We start from the raw sequence: 22,265 nt of genomic DNA, 5'->3' as shown, positions 1-22,265 counted from the left end.
CACCTGGTCCCGGTGACTTGTTACGGTTCAGTTTATCAATTTGTTCCAAAACCTCCTGTAATGACCCCTTAGTGTGGGACAATTCCTCAGATTTGTCACCTAAAAAGAATGACTCCGGTTTGGAAATCTCCCTGACATCCTGAACCGTGAAGACTGAAGGAAAAAAATAATTTAGTTTCTCTGCAATGACTTTATCGTCTTTGAGTGTTCCTTATCTCGATCATCCAGGGGCTGATCTTTTTTTGAATAGATTTGTCTGCCTTGAAAGATTGCTTATGAAAGGCGTTTTCAGTTCAAAAGTTGAAGTGTTTTCCGCTTGGACTGTGAAGCGAAGTTCTTAACTGTTGTCGTACAACTCATTTATGAGGCTAAGCCAAATTACTTGCTTTTGTCTATATTTTGTTGAGTACCACACATGTAATGAATGCTCACTAAGCTTGATTTCCAAATGCAAAGATCAAGTCATAAAACAGAGGCAATAAGTAGTTTTATAATAAATCAATTTTAAGAAGGTGTTTCATTCTTTCATAACTTTTAGTGGAAGCCCCACTTATCTTTGAATGACTAACTGCCCCCTAGTCAGACAAAATGCTATGGCCACTCATCTGAATTCCTAGTGAAAATTCATCCAAGGATCTTCTCTTCATATGAAGATTTTCTTCACCTATGTTTGTAACTGGCTACGCTGAATTCTGTATTACTGGGAATATGAAAACAGAGAAAGAGGAGTCTACAAATCTTTGATTGGAGATTGGCTTGTCTGTGGCATTCACTGTGGGAGTATTTGGATGGTAAGCAATATTACGGTCACAAGAAAGCATTTCTAGACTTGAATTTGCTGCTTATGGGCCTGCTACAATTGCCACAGAAGTCAATGGCTATCCTTTTATTTAGTGAAATGAAGGTTTTATGGAAGCCTTAGAATTAGAAATCAGGTGTCCAGTAATGGCTGTTACTGTACCACAGACCCTCTTTAGTGAGTTAGCAATAATTTGTTTATCTCATAATTGCCTCTGCCTGCTCTTTCCTTTCTTTATACCCTGTGGGCAGTGGAATAATTCTTATTCCATTTTCTTGTTCACCTTGTCCTATGCATCTTCGACCTCGTTTTGCATTCCGAGGACTAAATTGACTGGGACAAAGAGGAAACCCTCTCCTTTTTTTTTTTTTCATGCCTTTGTAACCAAAGAGCTTTGTTATACACACAGCTCATGGCTGTATTGTGGAAAACAGGCCTCTGATTAAGTCTGTGGGCCTCTTAAAGTTAATTCTGCCTTAACTATATTAATTCTATCCAGCAGCTCTGCTAATGGAATAACTTTCTTACTGTCAGGGAATGACTCCTCAAAACGAAGAGTTAAAGGTATCCTGGCTGTTCAGGACTTGATGTTGGTCTTAAGACTGTGATTGAAGCTTGACTTTCACTGATGAATTGGATAATGAGGCTAGCATAGCAACTTGGGTCATTGACAACCAAAATGTTTTGTTTTCTGCACAGTGGGTTAGATGACTTTTCTTCATACTGTACATTCCATTTCTGATCAGCATTGGGTTGTTCATTTCAAGCCAATATTAGGCTATGTTAAAGAGTAAGAAGTAGTATGCATACCTTAATACAGAAGTCCCTGACGTTGGTTACTTCCTTGGTTCTGCATTAACGTATTCTTGTTCTCATGACTCCATCTTTCCAGAGAGCACAGCTCTGAAGTTACTGTTGCTGATTTCTCTAAATTTGTTTTCAAAGGCTTACCATTTCAAATTATATAGGTCTGATATGTTGTCAGTCTTACGGTGATTTTGATTTTATTGTTGTATTAATTATTTTAAGAAGTACAGTGACTTCTGATTTACACTATGAAGTAGTTTGCTCTGGCAACTTTTGGTCAATCTTTTTCTGGTCAGAGATCTCAACTTAATGTATGGATTAGGGATGTGAGCCTGTAACGTTAATGTGCACGGTTACACGCAGCCATCTCACCCAATGCTGCTACCTCTGTATCAGAAGCAGCTGTGCAGGGGGTGGGGGAAGGCAAGAGACAGTGCACACAGGGAACTGGATTTCAAACCAACTTGTGTGCGCACCGGCTCCTGGGGAGCAGCCTCCCTCCCCACTCCCTCTGCTGCTGCCTCTGCAAAGGCAGCAAGAGGGAACAGGTGACTCCGTGAGAGCCGTCTGCTGCCCCCTCCCCATGTAAATGTGTAACTGCTGAAAATGTCAGTGGTTACACAATGAAATTGCATAAATAAGCACATTTTAACATCCCTGATATAAGTCTTCTCTCATTAGGCTCTGTGGGTACAGTTTTCAAAAGCTCTTAGATGATATAAAGAAGCCAGAATCCCATTATCTATCATAGGCCCTGATCCTGCAAAAGATTGGTGTGTGTGCTTCACCATCACGAATAGCCCCATTGAGGAACTTGAAGAGGTATGAACACCTTGGGAATAGAGCTTATTTGTAATTCTGAAATGTTTGTAACTCAGAACAAAATGTTACACTGGTTCTCTCAAAAGTTTACAATTGAACAGTGAGATGACACAGCTTTGAAACGTTTTAATGCAGAAGAAAAAGGCTGCTTTTAACTATCCTAATTCAAATGAAACAAGTCCAGAAACACTTTTCTTGCCTTTTTAACTTTCCCTGTATTTTTGTAACAGTATGCACTACAGGTTGGACCTCCCTGGCCTGGCACTCTCAGGACCTGACCAGTCCCAGATGAGGGATTTTGCTAGACCAGAAAAGGTCGTATCTGGCTCTCTCCTACCACACTCCCTCCCCTGGTGGCTGGACCAGTTACAGGCTCTGTTGCCCTGCTGGTCTCTGCCTCCCACTTGCCTGCCATGCTGGGCAGCCTAGCTCGCAGTGCACTAGGCTCCTGCCTCACTGGCCAGCCTCACTGTGGCGTGCCAGGCTCCAGCCCCGCCAGGCAGCCCTGCGGCAGGGGTGGTGTGCTGGGCAGCCTAGATGAGCAGCCCTGCTGGGGCATGCCTGGCTGCCCTGCTGCAGGGATCTAGGCTCCTGGCCCTACTGGCAGCAGCCCACAACCCTGCCAGTCCGCAGGGCTCCTAGGCACCAGCCCTCCATCTGGACTCTCTCTGCTCTGGCAGGACCATGGATGGTCCAGGACAAGAGTCCCAGTTTACAGAGGTTCAACCTGTACTGTCCTTTATTTGGATTTTTACTCTGCTGCTACTTGATTGCATACTTCCAGTTCCAAAAGAGGTGTGTGGTTGACTAGTCAGTTAAGTCAGGTGTACTGTACAGGGTTAAGTCAGCCTAAGTTATGTAATTCCAGCTATGTAAATAAAGTAGCTGGGGTCAACATAGCTTAGGTCAACTTACTGCAGTGTGTACACTCTGCTGGGTTGATGGGAGAAACTCTCCGGTTGACTTACCTATGCTTCTCGTACTGGAATCAATTGGAGAGCGATCTGCGGTCAATTTAGTGAGTCTCCACTAGACTCGCTAAATCAACCTCCTGTGGATCAGTTGCTGCAATGTTGATCTCCCTGTAGTGGAGACATTCCCTTAGTACCCCTAGTGTTCATAACTCTGAGTTTCTGCTGTACTCAGGGGAGTAAAGTTAAGCACATGTGTTAGGACTGCATCCTGCATAAACTTAAGTGTCTATAGGCCAAGGCTCCTATGCCATTAAAGTTCTTTTGAAAATTTGACCCTATATAACTAAAACCTGATAGAGTAAGTTGAGAAATACATCTGTTAATGTAAACTAATTACTTTTGTGTTATGAAAAGCAATCATTTGTAAAAGTTGTAACCTATACAGTAGTTTGTCATCATTTCATGTGATTGTGCATTCCTTCTGTGCGATTTGTACTTCATCAGCAAATGGATAAAACTATTGATCTTTATAACAGAAGTGGCATTTTAATAATTAATTCAGTGTCTTCTCATGCAAAATCCCATGAATAGCTTTATATAATCATTCATGGTGGTTTCACTGAGTAAAATTCTGTTATTTTTAATAGAATTTTACTTTTTAGTGGTGGTTAACTTTGTTAGGAGAAAACAATGGCAAGGTCAGTGGAAGGAGAGATGGTTCTTTGAGCATGTGTCTGTCAGTGTAGATGCCCCTCTAGGTGTGCATGCAACGTTAGTCTTGGATATCAGTGCCTGTCTGAGCCATGCAGGTGCTCTGGGACTTCACCATATTCCTGTGTGAGGACATAAAGGGTGGAAAGACGCAGATCCTCTCTCCATTCTCTCCTACTGCCCGTGGCCTTGAGCTGAAACCTAGCACTGTCCAGCCCACTTCTGTTCGTGCTTTCTGTAGCTTATTTACAAACACCTTCATTGAAAACCCATTCTTCTAGTCACATTCCACCCAACCATTGACCTTTGTTAAACTGTGCTTGGATCTAGCCAAAAGTTCGGATGCCAAGGTTGGGAGTGCAGTACTGCCATCGCTGCTTGACGGATGTTGCTGAAACTCCTAATTTTCCCCCATCTGGTGGTGGTTGCCAGTCAAATACAGTGAGGCCTACCCTGAGGTGCATTCAAAAGAGAACAGTTACTTATCCTGTAATAACGGTTTCTTTGAAATGTTTTCGTGTGCGTGGCTCTCACAGCTGCCTTCCCGCCTGGCCCACTTCTGGAGTTTTCAGCAGAGATAGGGTGTGGATTGTAGGCCACTGGGGGGGGGGGGGTTGCAGCTCCTCCACCTTTTATACCCTCACAAGGGAGCACAAGGAGACTCAGGGTGTGTGCGCGTGTGTGGTTCCTAAGGACACCGCTGTTCCAAAGACCCCAAACTTGTGCTCAAGAAGAGCATGCACACCGACAGGGGGACTCTCACAGGCCACACCCTCTCGAAGAGCCTCTGTTCCTGTAGGGTAAGTAACCATTGTTTGCTTTTGTTGTCTATGCCAACATGGTTCTTGTGTGTGCCATTATGGCATTCAGAGAATTTTCTTTCAAATTCAATGCTGTCATTAAAGAAAAGAAAAAGCCAGAGGAAATGTATGTAATACTGCTATGGCTCTGACGATAAACCAAGGAAAAGCAGTTAAAGTACCCTTGTTCCTCACACTGCCACCATTTGTGCTCCGACACTGTATTAAAGACAATTACATACCCTCAGAAGCTTTTTTCTTAGTTCCCCAGGGAACATTAAGCCCAGAGAACATATTACTGCAAGTAATCATAAAGTCAACAAAAACTACGTTTGATAATGTGGAACAGTGTTACACGATATGCTGTGCCTGTTTAAATACTAAAGGCTTCAACAGCAGCTTACATTCCATAGGTCCATCCTTTTGTTTGTCCTGACCCTTACCGTAATTTTTAAAGGGACACTGTCAAGTCATTTTGAGAAATTCCTTTCTCATTAGCTATGACAGTGTTACTTAGCCGAATTCTAGAAACTGGCGTCATTTTTATTTGTTAGCTTTTTTGCTCATGGACAGTGAAACTTGATGGATTGGTTTAATTTCTGGTTCTCATGCATTAGCACGATGCTTTTGATTTTTTTCCAGCAGTGCAGAGATTTTAAAAACAAACACACACAAAACAAAACAACATCTTCCCTTTATGTTTATTGCAATATAAATATGAGAATCTTTCTCTTCCTACAAAGATTGATAAATCTTTAAAAAAAAAAAAATCTTATTTGCACTGTATCCTGTTCGACAGTGTCTGTTCAATTTTTGTATCCATCCATATAGTGTATGCCTTTACTTATGTGTACATGCCTATGTACGTGGGTTTTTGGTGCTGTGAAAATATATATATAGTGTGTGTGTTTGATACATGAGCTCTGAAGAACTAAATTGTTTTTCTTTAAAAACAAGCCTCAAATGTCAGAAGTTTGATTTTTAACACTATATATTTTGAAATGGATAATCCTATTAAATGTTTTCATTAAATGAACATGTAGAGCAGAATATCGTTCAAAGACTTCTTAATGTTTTTTAAATATGTTAATATATTTAATATTAATCTCCAACTTTTAAAACTGGTTGTATGAGAAATTCAGTAAAAATTAATTTACACACTATTCTGAAAAAATATGAGTTTTTAAAGACACATTTATAGGATAATTGGACAAAAGCAATTTAGGCACTTTGTCCATGGAGAAACTAGAAAGTAAGTTGAAGTTATTAAGCATGTCATATTTTTGCAATGGGTAAGAGGAACTATGAAGTTTGTTTAGACATTGCCAAGCTGCTATAGAGAGGAAGAGAGCTCGCTCTCTCTCTCTCTCTCCCCCTAAATATTCTTTTTTAAGTCTTTCATTCCTTCAAGTTTGGAGGTGGTGCATCAGGGCAAATCCTCTTTTGATACACTATCCATGCAGCTGAGGTAGGTAAGAATAAAAAAAAAACCTTTGTTTATTCTTAATGAAGTTGAGCGTTTTAACTGTTACACATATGGCTCTGTGTACAACTTTGGAAGAGCATCCAAACTGGGGATGTAAGTGACTAGTTGACTAGTGACTCGACTAGTTGCTCCCCGCCCCCTTGCTGCCTCTGTCAGAGAGAGACAGCAAGGTGAGGGGGGGAGCAATAGCCAGTGCAGGGAGGAGCTGGCTTAGAAGCCAGTTCCCCCAGCACTGTCTCTGTAGAGGTGTCAGGGCAGTGCGCAGCAGGGAACTGGTGGCGCTTTTGTCTTTGAAATGTAGCAAAAGTGGGGCTCTTGCTGCATTTCAAAAGCAGAAGTGCTGCGGGGAGCATGGGGTGAGCGGGGGCCTCAAGCAGTCCCCCGCTGGCCTTGTGCTCCCTGCTTTTGAACTAAACAAGAGCCCCAGGGGCCTCTAGTACATTTCAGAAGCGAAGCACACGGGGAGCACCGGGCCAGCAGGGGCCTGCTTGAGTCCTCACTGGCCCTGTGCTCCCGAGGCACTTCTGTCTTTGAAACGTGGCAAGAACTGGTGGAGCTGTTGCTACATTTCAAAGGCAGAGGCGCCCTTATCGACTAATCAAATAATCGGTGCAGATTCCATCGACTATTCGATTAGTTGATCTGAATTTAACAACCCTAATCCAAACGTCAGATTTTTTTTGTTAAACTTTCTTCTTTGCCTTGTTTTTAAAAAATCAAAAGTGTTTTCAAATATCATGAAGTGAATAATTGAGGATGAGGTGCTGAAAATCTCCACAAATTCTCTCTAACCAAGGCTAATTTAAACCTTTTTTTAGGATTTGGACACTGTTTAAAAATCTATTTTAATTCTAAAATGGAGCCTGTTTGTTGTGCTACATGACTTATAGGCTGGCTAGTTGTTTCCAGTCCCAGCTGGATAGTAATTGCAATTAGGTTTCCGTTTTTTGTTTGAAGTGACCCATTCAGTCCTGTCTTTTTCATCTGTTTTTATGTAACACTCCTTGGTTTAACATTGTTTTCCTTCCACCCCCAATTTTTCCCTTCCTTCTCCTTGTTGTAAACTCATGGCAGGGCCTGCTTGGTGAGCTCATTCTATTACAACAGCAAATCCAGCAGCATGAAGAGGAAGCACGCAGAGCCGCTGGCCAATATAGCACGGGCTCCTCCCAGCAGAAGCGAAAGGTGATGGTTCAAAGGGCGCTATGTACTATATTCGCACTAACCAAGCACTTCAGCTGCCTTCACTCGGTGTGGAAGCAGCTCATTTTAATGTGATCACAGGCTGAAATGATTGTTACAAAAATCTTTTTGCAAGAGCACGTGGTGCTAAATTGGTCCTGCTTCCAGTTGCTCTAATTGGGGTGCCATTAAATGATTGGGGATATCCGGGGGGGGGGGGCAGTCTCACAAGTAATTTAGCTTCTGCTTCTGAAACCTTGGTTTACTTCTAAATTGACTTGTGTTTTAAGTTACTGTATTTCTAGAAATTGGATTTAGGGAAAACAAAGAATCCAAGTCAGTCTCAAGCTGAGCAAATGCTGATTTAGCTTTCCAATTCTGACATCAGATGCAGTTTTTTAAAAGGATACTTCAGACAGCCTAGTTCAGTTTATTCCCAGTGGAGTGATAATGCTGTGTAAAGCAACCTGTAACATTGTGTTAGGATGAAACTGTAGTAATTGAATTCCCCAATATAGTTGCAATGATAAAAATTCCCCATGACAAAATTAGTAGGCTTGTCAGTGGGCAAAGTTTCGTATTTGTAAATACAAACCTAATAAATATATCTCAGTAGCTGATTTTGTGTAGCTAGGCTGTTGGTCATCTCTCCATTGTTTTACTAGGCGCTGGAGTAATTTTTTAGCATTAGAATGCTACTGGCATACTACCTACTAGATTGAGATGATTTTAGTAGTCTAGATTTCTTCAGAGCTAATTTTTGTAGCTAGTGTAATTCTTTACTGCTTCTGTGACTTTGAAAACAAAGTTATCTCTAGTTTCCGTGTCCATAGAGCCTACAGTTCCTTCTGAATTTCCATAGTTCCATAGCTTTTGAACTAATCACTAGATACACGCCTTCAGCAGGCTGCCTCTGTGGTTGTATCTGAGAGAGATGGGAAAGACTTAAAGTTCCGTGCGTAACATTGTCTGAAGTTAAGTGTTTGATTTGCACCAAAGGGCTTGAAGAAGTTTAAAATCTACCGCCCTTTTTCAAGCTACTGTTGAATGTTAAGCAAACATTCCATTCCACGTTGCAGTTCAAGAACTGCCCTTCCTCCTCCTCTGTACAACTGTAGGACAGATGAGTAGTGAAGGGGCGAGAGGTATTCTCTCATCTAGGTAATGTAACATTGGATTTTAGAGACAATTGGCCAGTCCTGCCCTCAGTGAGGCACTTAATGATCTGTAATAAAGATGCTGGAAGAGTAATGCACTGGAGTCTGACTACTCTGAGCCGAATTTGTCCCATGGTAGGCTACATAGTCCTTCCTACTTCCCGTCCAGAGCAGTGTTGCTGGCAAAAGACCAGAGATACCTTCAGCATACTAAACCGGCTTGTTAGTTTACGGATTCCTTTGCGTATTAAGAGTGACTCCTTCAGTCTTTTGTCAGGTTGCACGCAGTGTCTGTATTTAAGACAGAGCTGGGTAGGATTTTTGTCTCGAGTGCAATGCATTAAATTGACTTGTGCTGAAGGGGACTACATTCTAGAACTTTTCCAAGTGTAATTCCCACTTTTTAAAAAGGCTATTAAGAAGAGTTCCTATTTGTGTAGTGTTGGATCTATGAAACCTTACGGCTGCTGGAAAGGGAATGCAGTAATTGATATTTAAAAGCTCCATCTTCTAAGGACCTAGCACAGAGAGGATGAATCTATTCTTACAGACAATTCACCATCATTAGCGTTTTCTTGCTACTAATCCCATGGCCTCGGAATTGCAGGAAAAAAAGTATGTCTCTAGCAGTAAATGATTTACAGTCCCATAAGGGAAAGTCTTAAATTTGTGTCCAAGATGCTTGAGCATCACATGCCTTGTAGAAATATCAAAGCTATTTGGCAAACACATTTCGATGTGTCTCAGTAAGAGGCAGGCTACTTGCAGGGCTATCACCTGGATGTGTGTACTTTGATGCATGCCAGTGGCAAGGAATGGTGATGCATTTTATTTTGCTGCAACTAACCCATTTGTTGTGAAAAATTGAATGGCTGAGTAAACAGAGCTCTTGCAGTACACACCTTAAAATGATAAAATTTAAAGATTCCAGTCATAGGGCCAAACTGTGTCTTGGTAGAAACAGGTGCGATTCCCACTGAAATCTGCCAAGTTGCTCCCACTTATACCAGGCTCAACTTGGTCTGCTTTTATTTTGCAAGATTATCTGTTTCCTATCGACTTAAAAATATGATTTTGTTTCATTTCCATTCCTCTAAGCTTGAATATTCCTGTTACTTTAATATTTCATTGGCATTGTCAGAATGCAGAATAAACAAATCAAGCAGCAGAAGGACTTACCAGTGCCATGGTCTACAAATCCTCCTAACAATGATATAAAATAATTTTTGATGGGGGGTCCACTCCAAGATTTTAGAAAGTGATTGAGGGCCCCATTCTTCCATGATACTGATGGAGAAGGTACAGCATCTGGGATGGAAGTTGGGTGTAGAAGGGAGCTTAGGGTAAGGGATTGGGGTGCACAAGGGTGGTGTGGTGTCTGAGAGCTTGGGTGAAGGAAGTAGTTGTGACCTGGGGCACTGGTTTGGGATGCGGGGGTATGGGTTGGGACCTAGGACAGGAGGGGGTTGTGACCTGGGACAGGGGATTGGAGTGCAGTAGGGGGTGCAGGGATTTGAGTTGTGACCTTGGGCAGGGGATTGAGGTGCAGGGTCTGGGAGATATGGGCTCAGGAGGGAGACAGAGGGTTTGGCTTGTGTTGAGTGGGGGGGAGGAGTGAGGGGGCAGAGGGTTGAGGGGAGAGTGAGCCTGGGGTGCCAGAGGAAGGCTCTGTCTGGGAGACTTACCTGGGTGACTCCTGGCAGCAGCCCTGTAGGGTTATTGGACCGCTTCCCTGCTGTCCCGCCCTCTCATAGGCTGCAGGGACCATGTGCGATGGAGACTATGCCTGAGGGTAGTGGGGAGGGTGCACTGCTCGCTGCCTGTTCTTCAGATGGGCAGCTCTCATTGCCCAGAAATCATCCAATGGGATTGTGCTGGGGGCAGGAGCTGCCAGTGAAGCACCACTCCTCCCTCTAGGGCTTACAGCTGAAAGAGAAACGGCTGCCACAGCTGCTTTTCTGAGCCGTGCAAGTGGGGCACAGGACGAGCAGGGAGTCTGCCTGATGTCCCCCGCTGTGTCCACAGGCTGGATCTGGTGGCTTGGCAGGCCTGATCCGGCCCCTGGGCTATATTTTGCACAGCCCTGATCTTCAGTCTAGACTCTTTATATAATATAGATTGTCTATTTTAGATGCAAATTTATAACTCCATCTCTCATTTTTAATCCCTTCATATACTTGTAATTCTTTCCTTGTAGACTATTATTACCCACTTAACAAATACTGTATTTACCTGAGGGGGTGTGTTGTATCGCAAGAACCCATGGCTGCATCTCTCTGTGCACTGACGTTTTCAGTGATGCCAGTGAGAATTGTTCTAGCTCTGAATGTATGAGTGTGAGATGTCCATGGTTTGTCATTGTTCTGTGATCGCATGTCAGTGACTCAGACACAGATTTTTACAGGCACTTATTTGCCTAAAGATGCAGATAAGTGCCTTCTGAGGCTTTTCAGACATACCGCTTAGATCCCTATCTGGCCCTGTGGGATGGTAGTCGTGGTGTTGTCTATGGCTTTTTGGATGAAATGGAACATCAAACATTTCTATCCATGCAACAATTGAAATCTGTTCTAAAACGAGTCGTAAATAGCCATGTATGTTTGGTAAAAAAGTCGACAGTTTCTTTTGTCATGTCAATTATCATCAGGCATGGGTGGCCATTTATTACTCTGTAGCTTGCTGCCCAGTACTGCATCAATGAGCAGAGTTGAAATGCTTGGGAGTATTGTTGTGAATGAAATGTTCAAAGTGACCGTGGTGACACAGACCTTCCAGACCAGTGGAACACTTGAGCAGGTCCATTGAAATCAGTGACGCTCCGGTTCAGTGGGAAGTCAGTGGAGCTGCATATTTCACTGTGCTCCTCTGCGGGTGCCCCTGAGGCCTGGCCAGTACCACAGTGAGGTGGATGTAAGCTGACCTGATTGTGTCAGTGTGTGTGCTACAGCCTGGTCTCACCAATGATGGGGTACGTCTAGACTACAGGCTTTTGTTGACAGAAGTTTTGTCGACAGATACTGTCGACAAAGCTTCTGTCAACAAAGAGCGTCTAGACTACATTCAGTTTTGTCGACAAAGCAAGCTGCTTTGTCGACATGGCAGTGTAGACGCAAAGGACAGTTTAGATGCAATAACGCCTTCTGTTGACAGAACTCTGTCGACAAAAGGCGTTATTCCTCGTAAAATTATGTTTACTAGCATCGACAAAACTGCTGACGTAGTGGGGGTACCTGGCTGGTTTCTATGCTGCTGGCTCTGGGGGAACCCCCACTGGCTGCTGTGGGTACCACGACCCAGCAAAACAGGATGAGTCACTATGCAAACCAGTGGCCAGACACCCCCCATGGAGAGGAACAAAGGAAGGTGGAATGCTGCCTTGGCTGGGGGGCAGGGCTGGAAGTTAGGGAGTTGGTTGCTGGCTGTCGGAGGGCATGGATGAGACAGCCTAGGGAGAGGAGCTGGAGTTTAGGGGCCCAGTCTCCCCCATCTCAAGGGGGCCTGAGGCATCCTAGCCCAGTTCCTGTGACCAGATTACATCTGTGCTGCGCTGTGCTGGAGGAGCAATAAACCACCCTCAATTCCACTGGCTGGTGCAGTCTGTTTGTGCCATTTCGGGGTGCAGGAGACGGGGAACCCCCAACGTGCCGTCACACTGGTGTCAGAAGTGGGATGCACTGCACCCCGTGGATGAAGCTCCCAGCGGCAAGCGACAAGGCGCAGTAGAAGCAAGAGCCCTGGAGCCAGGCGTGCTGGAGACAGAGCGAAGCGGTTCCTGGGAATCGTGGGGCGCTGCAGCACTGGACTGGTGAGTCTGCACCGAGGGGCCCAGCGGGCAGATGGCCTACGCCCGACTCTTGAAGGCAGAGCTGGTGGGGCTGTGCAGAGAGAGGGGCTTGCCTGTGCGGAAAGCAACCAAGGCCCAGCTGATTACCCAGCTGGAAGAGAATGACCAGCCACAGGGCCAGGATCTTGTCCCCAGGGGAAGCAGCCAGACCCCCCCTGAGAGTGTGTCAGGCTCAGAGAGGGGGAGGAGCGCTGGAACCCAACGGAGAGATGAGACAGCGTCTCCCGGGAGGCCTGCAAGCCGTAGCCCATCTAGGGCAGGGGCCAGCCCAGCGGAGCTGCGGCGGCTGGAGATCCAGCTGCGGATCAGGGAATTGGAAGTAGAGGACCGAGAGAAGGAGCGCCAAGATCGAGAGAGGCAGCGACAGCATGAGCTGGCCATGGCAGAGCGGAGAACCGGCGGGGCACCGGCTGCGCCAAGTGCGGATGGGCCCCAAGGTCCCAGGGCTGCCAGCCACTTGGAGAGGCTCGTGGTGGCCCAATTGAAGGACATGGGTGACATAGACGGGTTCCTCAGCTCCTTTGAGAGGGCCTGTGGACTGCAACGGGTTCCCCCAGCTGACTGGCTGCAGGAGCTCATCCCCGCACTGAGCCAGGAGGCGGCCGGAGTGCTCAGTCAGCTGGAGGACCTACAGCCAGGGGATTACAACCGAGTCAAGGAGGCCCTGCTGCACAAGTTCGGGCTGACCCCCGAGATATACAGGAAGAAGTTCCGGGGGGTACAGAAAGGGCCACGGGAGACCTATGTGGACCTGGCCTCCCGCCTGGCGCAATACTGCCGCAAGTGGGTGTCTGGAGTTGGAGCCCAGACCGCAGAGGAGCTGCTCAAGCTGGTCATGATGGAGCAGTTCTATGAAGCGTGCCCACCCAAACTGAGGCTGTGGCTCAAGGACCGGAGACCAGAGAACCCCCAGGAGGCCGGGAGACTGGCGGATGAGTTCACGGAGAGCCGGTCTGGGTGTGAACGGGAGTCCCGGAGAGAAAGGGAACCGCGCAGAGACCGGATCTCGGCTGAGCGACGGAGGGAGTCAACTACGGGGCGAGACCAAGGAACAGGTCGTCTGCACCCCAGAGAACCAGCCAGGGCCTGGACAGAGACAGCCCAAAGCCTAACTTGCCATCGCTGTGGGCAAAAAGGCCACAAGAGGGCTCAGTGCACCAGGTCCCAGGACCGGGGACTGTCCAGGGTTAACTGGCTGGGGCGGGAGGAAGGGCAGGCTGCCCCAGAGGCAGGGGCTGGCAGGCAAACCTCAGCTCAGAGAGAGGGGAAGGATGCTCAGTGCACCTCCCCTGGGAGGTCTGATTCTCAGGAGGCGGATTCCTCCGTGTACCGGGTGGGGGCAGGACGGCCCCTGCGGAGCGAGTGCCTCATACCCCTGGAGGTGGATGGTAGGAAGGTGACGGGCTTCTGGGACACGGGGGCGGAGGTGACTCTGGCCCGATCTGACATAGTGGCCCAGGAGCGGATACTACCCCACGCGCAGCTGACCCTGAAGGGCATAGACGGGTCCCCGTTTAAGGTGCCTGTAGCCAGGGTGCATCTGAAATGGGGGGCGAAGGAAGGCCTCAAGGAAGTGGGGGTGCACCCGCACTTGCCCACCGAGGTGCTGATGGGGAACGACCTAGAGGAGTGGCCCCATGAATCCCAGCGGGCTCTAGTCACTACCCGGAGCCAGAGCCAGCGGGGGGCTGACAACGTGGGTCCAGGGAAGGACTCCTGGCAGCGTCCTCAGGGTCCCATCCCAGTGGACACGGGGTCCAGCCAGGCTGGGACTCCGGACCTAGGCAGAGGTGGGGGACAGGTCCCGATCCCTGCCTCAGCAGCTGAATTCCAGTCTGAGGTGCAGGCAGACCCCTCCTTGCAGAGGCTGAGGGACCAGGCTGGCCTCCGTGCAGCTCAGCCCCGGGGGAGAGGTGGCCAGGAGAGATTCCTGCGGGAGCGTGGGCTCCTGTTCCGTGAGTGGCTCCCCCCCAGGAAGGCGAGGGCATGGGGTGTCCAGCGGCAGCTGGTCGTCCCCCGAAAGTATCGCCTCAAGCTGCTGTATTTGGCCCACGATGTCCCCGTTGGGGGCCACCGGGGGATCCGGAGCACCCGGCTGAAGCTGCTCCAGCACTTCTATTGGCCGGGAATCTTTACAGCCGTGCAGCGGTACTGCCGGTCCTGTGACTCCTGCCAGAGGGGCGGGAAGGCCCAAGACAGGAGGAACGCGGCTTGGGGGTCTCTACCCCAGATAGAGGACCCTCTGGGCTTGCTGAGAGAGTTATGGGAGGGGAAGTCCTCCCTGGATGGAGCATCGGGGGTGGAAGCCGCCCTGGCTGTCCAGAGAAGGCTCGCTGGGCTCATGGCCCTGGCCCGAGAGACCCCGGCCAGAGATCAAGGCCAGCGGAAGGGTGGGTGTGACCCCCGAGGACAGGCCTGTGCCAGTCGCCCTGGAGCGGGGCGGCGAGTGGACAGAGGGAAGCCAATTCATGTGGGGCCTCGCCACGGCCGGCCCGAGTCAAGGGGAGCACCCATGTCCCCAGGGCGGGTTCCCACGCAGAGGACCCGAACTTCCCTAGGTCACGAGCGGAGTGACCCTGCTCAGTTCGCTCTCGGAGGGGGGAGAACTGTGACGTAGTGGGGGTACCTGGCTGGTTTCTATGCTGCTGGCTCTGGGGGAACCCCCACTGGCTGCTGTGGGTACCACGACCCAGCAAAACAGGATGAGTCACTATGCAAACCAGTGGCCAGACACCCCCCATGGAGAGGAACAAAGGAAGGTGGAATGCTGCCTTGGCTGGGGGGCAGGGCTGGAAGTTAGGGAGTTGGTTGCTGGCTGTCGGAGGGCATGGATGAGACAGCCTAGGGAGAGGAGCTGGAGTTTAGGGGCCCAGTCTCCCCCATCTCAAGGGGGCCTGAGGCATCCTAGCCCAGTTCCTGTGACCAGATTACATCTGTGCTGCGCTGTGCTGGAGGAGCAATAAACCACCCTCAATTCCACTGGCTGGTGCAGTCTGTTTGTGCCATTTCGGGGTGCAGGAGACGGGGAACCCCCAACGTGCCGTCACAAGATGCAATAACGCCTTCTGTTGACAGAACTCTGTCGACAAAAGGCGTTATTCCTCGTAAAATTATGTTTACTAGCATCGACAAAACTGCTGAGTTCTGTCGACATTGTCGACAGAACTCAGCGGTAGTGTAGACGCAGGTTTAGTTTTGTCGACAAAAGTCCACTTTTGTTGACACAACCCTGTAGTCTAGACACACCCTAGGTGTCCAACTACGCTGACATGACTCCGCCTCCACGAGAGGTGTAGAGCTCCAGTTGGTGTAGTTAGGCGACGCAACGTCTGGGTGGACACTGTTACTTCCATCAGCTATGGCTGTCTTGTTGACAAGAAAGCCAGGCAACTAGAAACTGGCTTCCCACTCCCAGCTGGGCTGCTGCCTGCAAGCTCCCTGCTCTGGAAGCCGAGAAGCCTATGTAAACCCCCATGGTCCCTGAGGCAAGAAGCCTAGGGGTCAAGCTGAGAGCCTTGGCTCTTGCTCTCCCCGGCCCCATTCAGTCAGTGGAAGCCTGCCTGGTGGGGACTCTCGCCACCAACAGAAGGAGGGTAGCGTGGACATCAGCCCCCTGCAGTAATTATTGCAGTGGCTATAAGTTGACCTAACATAGGTCGATTTAGGTGTGTAGTGTAGACATGCCCTTAGTTCTGACGTAGTTCACTTGTCTGTACGTTACTGCTAGAAGGGTCACACTGCTGGGTATTTTCCTGCTCTGTTTTGTGGCACATTATTAGAGGGCTGCTTTCTAGGAACTAGATTAAGGCTACCACAATCCCTGCTCTTCTGAGAAGAGAAGTTAGCGCATTATCTACCCACCTTCTCCTGAAGGGTACAGTGCCGTTAGTGGAGAAAAGAGTCATGCCCCACTTTGAGGGCTGCGTTAGAGCATTCTTTGAGAGCGTTGTAATATTTCCTTGTATTCTTTAAACGTTTTCAGTAATCATTTTGGGGGAGAGGATGTGGAATGTTTGTCTAGATTTCTCAATCCCCCAGGAAATGCTTATGAGAAGAGGGACATAGCTGTTCTTTGGATGTTTGCATAGCCCAGAAACATTGTCTGTATTCCCTTTTTTGTGTCTGTCCTCTTTTCTTCGCTTCTTATCCCTGTCTGCCCTGTCGTATCTCTGGGGTGCTTTCTGTTTGGGTGGGTGGTGCTCACACTAGGGATGTAAAATCCCCATTAATCAATGAACTGGTTAAATATTGGGTTAACTTAACGTTTAACTGGTTAAACGACTATAGTGGGATCCAAGCTGGGAACGGCTACGAGCCAGCTGGAACAGCCCCCTCCCCATGGGGCTCCCACCTCCAGCCCTGCACTGGTGCTGGCTCTAGCTCTGCCAGCTTGCAGCCCACACTAGAGTAGCCCTTGTCCTCTGTGGGGCTGGAGCAGCCTCCTGTCTGCGATGGGCAGGGAGCTGCTCCAGCCCCCACTGGTTACTAGTTAACGGGAGCCAGTAAGCGTTATCTGTTTAGGGTGGTGCTTACCAGTTAACCTTTCACATCCTAGTGCTCACCTCTATATACATACTTTAAATGGAAAGTGTGTGGGGTGTGTGTGGGGGGGAGGGGGGGCTAAAGGCATCAGGCCACCATCCCTGTGGCAGAACTCTTCTTCGTTCTCTTGCATTGGGATGCTAAGAGAACATGTTCCCCTTGCTGCTGGTCCATGGTAGAAACAGAAGGTGGCCCACTTCCAACACGTCATCTTCACTGCTTCAAGGATCAGCTCATGAATAAGAAAACAATGGGATGGAGGGAGAATTGTAATTTGTCATTGCCTTTTGCAAATTAAATGCATACTCATGTGACGCTTGTAGGTTAAGTAACTCCCACAAACCAAGTGCCACGAAGAACTGGGAATTGTTAATTGGCCAACAGTTACTATGAATTGGCGTGACTGCGTTGGTTTATGTCCTGTAAACATCTCATCCATGCATTGAGTTGATTCACTCCCTTGACTTTAATCTAATTTGCTTGAATTGTTAGTGACTTCATTTAAAGTTGAGTTGAATTTCTTTATATTGCTATAATTATTTCATTAACTTTTCATGAATCATTTCTTCTTGATTGTCCTTTAGGCTCTACATTATTTTTAAAAGACTTGCATAAAAGCCTATTTCAGTATTACAAAGTCACAAGCTCAGTATGCATGTTTTTGAAGAAACAGATGTAAAAGTTGTTTTGAACATCTGATTTTCCTATCTTTTTTTAAGAGCTACTTTATTTTACAGTTTCATTTTTGAAAGGATTTAACTAAAAATCCCTTCATGTTTTCACAGCTATAGTAGGATCAGACTTCAGGTCATTGTCTACTGATAAATTTTACATTCTGATCACTCTTCGGCGTTGTTTCCTACTTTTTACTATTGTCTGTGTGACTATGTATGGTAATGTAAAGCATCCCATCAAGATTCCATACTGAAAAATGAAAATAATAGAACAGTAAAATATACTTAATACTATTTGCAGAATACATTGTTCCTGTTACATTTGGCTACATAAATAAATTCATGTGGTGCTCAGTTGTGTGCAAGACACAAATAAGAATGTGATGCCTAGCCTCTGGCGTTCATGCATTTTAAATATAAACACCAAACAAAAAGCCACTGTGCAATCTAGAGGATGCTGATAGTTTAGAAAGATTTTGTGTTTTGGCATACCTAGTGGAAAATCGTGTTGGAACCAAATTGATACAAGTTAGTGTTTGCACCTTTAGAATCCCTTAAAAAAATAAAGTAAGGCCCAGACAGTTTGGCTACCTGACTTTATTAATCCGTTGGTGGAGGGGAGATTCTCTGAGGAAGCTACTGAATTTTGTTTATCATTAAGCCCAATTTCTCAGTATTTGGTCCTGAAGGCGATAATTTTTATATTGGCTTGAACAAAGATTTAGACTTCGTTTGATAGGATTTTCCTGCTCTGGACGGAACTTTTAGCCACCTTCCATCCCAAATGATTTGATTTAAGAACTTGATTTGACTCAAAAGGCATGCTAAATCAGTTATTTTATGTTCAGTAAAGCTTCTGGTTTGGGATTCAGTTGCATCCTGAGGATAAACTAAACATTTGTGCTGTTTAACCAAGCAGTGGCTATGATTGTTTCTTAACATTATAGGTCTCTGACAAGGAGAAGATTGATCAGCTTCAAGAAGAACTTCTGCACACTCAGGTATGTAGTCTAGTAAAAAGGGCCTAAAATCAGAGCACCGTGTGTGCAAAACTGAAATCACTGAACAAAATGGACTGAAAATGTAAGACATCTTGCAGAAATTGAAGGAATTTTTAAAAAAATTATGGCTGGAGAAGAAGCCTTTAATTCCTTCCTTAATTGGGCAGCGGTTTTTATTTACCGTTTTTGATATTTTGATGTGTTGATATTTTTAATGATTGCTTCCTTAGCATGCTTTTGCTATACATGGGAAATGGGATTATATATGGTAAAATGACATTTGAATCTCTTAATCTATTAAATGGCATTTCTAGGAGAGACAAAAAGCTCTTAAAGTGAATTAGATGATCAAGCTCGGGGGTCTGAGGCTTTGTCTAGATGGCAAGTTTTTGCAGCAGAAAATATGCTAATGAGACTAATTTGCATAAATCGTGATGTCATTAGCATATTTTCTGCCATTTCTTTTTGCGCAAGGGGTTTTTGCACAAAAAGCAGTGTAGCTGCTTCCGTTTTGCGCAAAACCCCCGTTTTGCTCAAGATCCTCTCTGGGGGTTTTGCACAAAACGGAAGCGGCTACACTGCCTTTTGCACAAAAACCTTTGCGCAAAAAGAAACAGCAGAAAATATTCTAATGACATCGTGACTTATGCTAATTAGTCTCATTAGCATATTTTCTGCCGCAAAAACTTGCAGTGTAGACAAAGCCTGAATGTAGAATAGGAGAAGAATGATTTGTAAAATACAAACCACAGAAAGCGATAGTCTATTCTGTTTATGGCCAGATGGGAATTCACAAGAACCGGTGTGTTTCGTTTTCTACGAGCAGAGTGGCATTGTTGGCATAGACACAATTAAAATATGTGGTGCTATGCTTGCAGTGTGAAAAGGTGCTAATGGTAGAGTTCTGGAATGTTTTCCTTTGGGTATTTTGACCCATTTATCCATGGGCTTAGGACACTGAACCCCATAGAACTGTTTGGGGGAAGTATCTTAAAACTTTGAGCCATGCTGACTACTACAGGCAGAGCGCTTCAATTTTCCAACCTGTGCAGATGACCCAGCACTTTTTTAATTTTTTTTCTAAAACTAGCTGATGTTGCACAACTTCTAAAACAGCTTTCTTTTTTCCTTGAGCTGACATAATGTAAAATAGTCTCTTTCATGTCAGCCAGGATTGAATTGGAACAGTTGTTCTGGAGGCTGTGACAGGCAGTAGAGTCACAATGGTCAATTATAGATCTAAAGCAGGCATCTACATTCACATGTAGACACTAAATAATAAGGGTCTTTGTCTTGGTGATAGCAAGCATCCACAGCTCTCACTGGTATATAAGTGATGTCTATGGGAATGGTGGGTGTACACGATGGCTGTGTCTACATTGGCCTCTATTCCGTAATAGGGATGCAAATGTAGCACTTTGGAATAGGCAAATCCGCGGGGGATTTAAATATCCCCCGCGGCATTTGCATTATCATGGCTGCCGCTTTTTTCCGGCTTGTAGATAAGCCGGAGAAAAGCGCCAGTCTGGACGCGATCCTCCGGAAAATAAGCTCTTTTCCGGAGGATCTCTTATTCCTACTTTCAATATTTTCCTATTCCAAAGTGCTACATTTGCATCCCTATTACGGAATAGGGGCCAATGTAGACACAGCCAATTTGTAGAAGACCTATCAGAGAGCTGCATTCCTGCCCTGTCTTGCTTCACCAAGAAATCTTTCATGGACCATAGTTTGCTATGTTGTATCTCTATCTAGTTTCATTAAGAATGGACTATCAAATGAAAGGACACTTTAATGAGGGGTCTCTTGTATCCATGGCTTTCAGTGTGGTTTGATTGTTTTTCTGATGGTTTAAAACTTTTCATTTCATTCATGATGATGGTATAGCCAAATTGGTTCTTCAGTCTGTCATTTTTGAATAGTTTTCACTTGATTATATAGGATTTTAACAAGCTTTCAGTAGTTTAAATATTTTCTGAGATTCGGAAGGACTTGTTTGGAGAATGATTTTTTTTTCCTCATGTAGTAAAATTCTTAGGGAAAAGTTTACTGATCTGTGCACTCTGTTTTACTTGGTTACTCTGTATGACTGTTTTGTAGCTGAAATATCAACGAATTCTTGAGCGCTTAGAGAAGGAAAACAAAGAACTAAGAAAGCTGGTGTTGCAGAAGGATGACAAGGGCATTCATCAAAGGAAGCTAAAGGTACTGTTAACAGTCTCTCACAAGTGTCAAAACAGAATTAGGCCAGTGTGACGGTGCATTGGGGTTTTCCCGTCTCCTGCACCGCCGTAGTGGCACGGACAGACTCCACCAGCCAGTAGAACAGAGGGTGTTTATTGCTTCTCCAGAATACAGCTCAGATGTAATCTGGTTCCAGGGCAGGCCTAGGATGCCTCAGCCCCCCTTGAGATGGGGGAGGCTGAACCCCTAAATTCCAGCCCCTTTCCTTAGGCTGTCTCCTCCATGCCCCCAGACAGAAACTAACTTCCTCATTTCCAGCCCTGCCCCCCAGTCAGGGTTCCACTCCCCCTTCTTCACACTGTTCCACTCCCTGGGGAAGAGCTCGTCAGACAGGTTCAAAGCCCCCTTTGCATAATGACTCATCCCCTGCCCTGCTGGGCCGTGCTGCAGCCAGTGGGGGTCACTCACAATCCACTGCCCAGCATAGCAACCAGCAAGGTACCCCCCACTACGTCACAGCCATTCGCTCTACAGTGCTACTCTAAACTGCTTAACTTCATTAATTCTTACGTAGCGGTTGGGGTTTTTTTTAGCCTTAAAAATTCATCTTAGCATTTTTAGCTGTTGATGAGTGGCACTTTGCATTTAAGGATACTGGCTATGCAATTGGATGAACCGCATTTCTAACTGCTTTCACTGGATGTACTTACATGTGTCAGTAACTTCATACCAAGAACACTGCTGAAGTTACTACGTCTATCTTGAAGATTGCAGAAGTAAAAAAGTTGGATTTGTGGTTTGTGCATCATAATATAACTAAAATCTCCATTTTTATTTAATTATAAAAATATTATTCTAGATGTTTATATGCTATCTCTAGGCCTTTCATGGTTTGAAAAGGGACTTTGAAATTTGGCAGAGGGGCAGTTCTGAGGACGAGGAAGTGTCTTCTGATACCCCCATATAAATTCATGCAGATTTTAATGAGTAAAGACGTGTTGAAAAAGACCCACCATTTTCCAAATGTTTTGCCTAGGACAGCTCATTCTTCACTAGCTGTAAAAAATTCTGAGTGTTCTATCGGCACCGTGCATCCATCAGCGCTCTCCACTGTTCCTTGTGTAGAGCCCTTCCAGATGAGGCACAGACAAAATTAATCTTCTTCTTGGGAACCAGGATCTAATGAGTTCATTGTACTGACAGGTTATTAGTTCTGTTTCCTTCTCAACTCTTCTTATTGAGCAAACCCTCTATCTGAACTGAAAACTGAACCTAGATCTCTTACAGTGAGAATCCCTCAGCCACTTTCAGAATCTGCCATGCCTAAGGACTCGGCTATGTG

At 46.0% G+C, this 22,265-nt stretch overlaps 1 protein-coding gene across 4 annotated transcripts in view; it reads left to right on the top strand.

Moving 5' to 3' along the window:
- OPA1 (OPA1 mitochondrial dynamin like GTPase) overlaps positions 1–22,265 on the top strand; it is a 91,776-nt gene that overhangs the window by 13,106 nt on the left and 56,405 nt on the right. For 2 of the 4 annotated variants that reach the window (XM_075938292.2, XM_075938291.2), the window contains 3 exons: positions 7,414–7,524; positions 18,686–18,739; positions 20,840–20,944. In XM_075938292.2, coding sequence (XP_075794407.2) covers positions 7,414–7,524; positions 18,686–18,739; positions 20,840–20,944 — 270 coding nt within the window. The remainder of the gene's footprint in view (positions 1–7,413; positions 7,525–18,685; positions 18,740–20,839; positions 20,945–22,265) is intronic. The other 2 variants (XM_075938294.2, XM_075938293.2) reach the window with 1 other exon arrangement.

This window comes from Pelodiscus sinensis, chromosome 10 (genome assembly GCF_052426305.1).
Source record: "Pelodiscus sinensis isolate ZL-2025 chromosome 10, ASM5242630v1, whole genome shotgun sequence".
NCBI classification, from domain to species: Eukaryota; Metazoa; Chordata; order Testudines; family Trionychidae; genus Pelodiscus; species Pelodiscus sinensis.
This window is presented reverse-complemented; position numbering and strand designations above follow the sequence as displayed.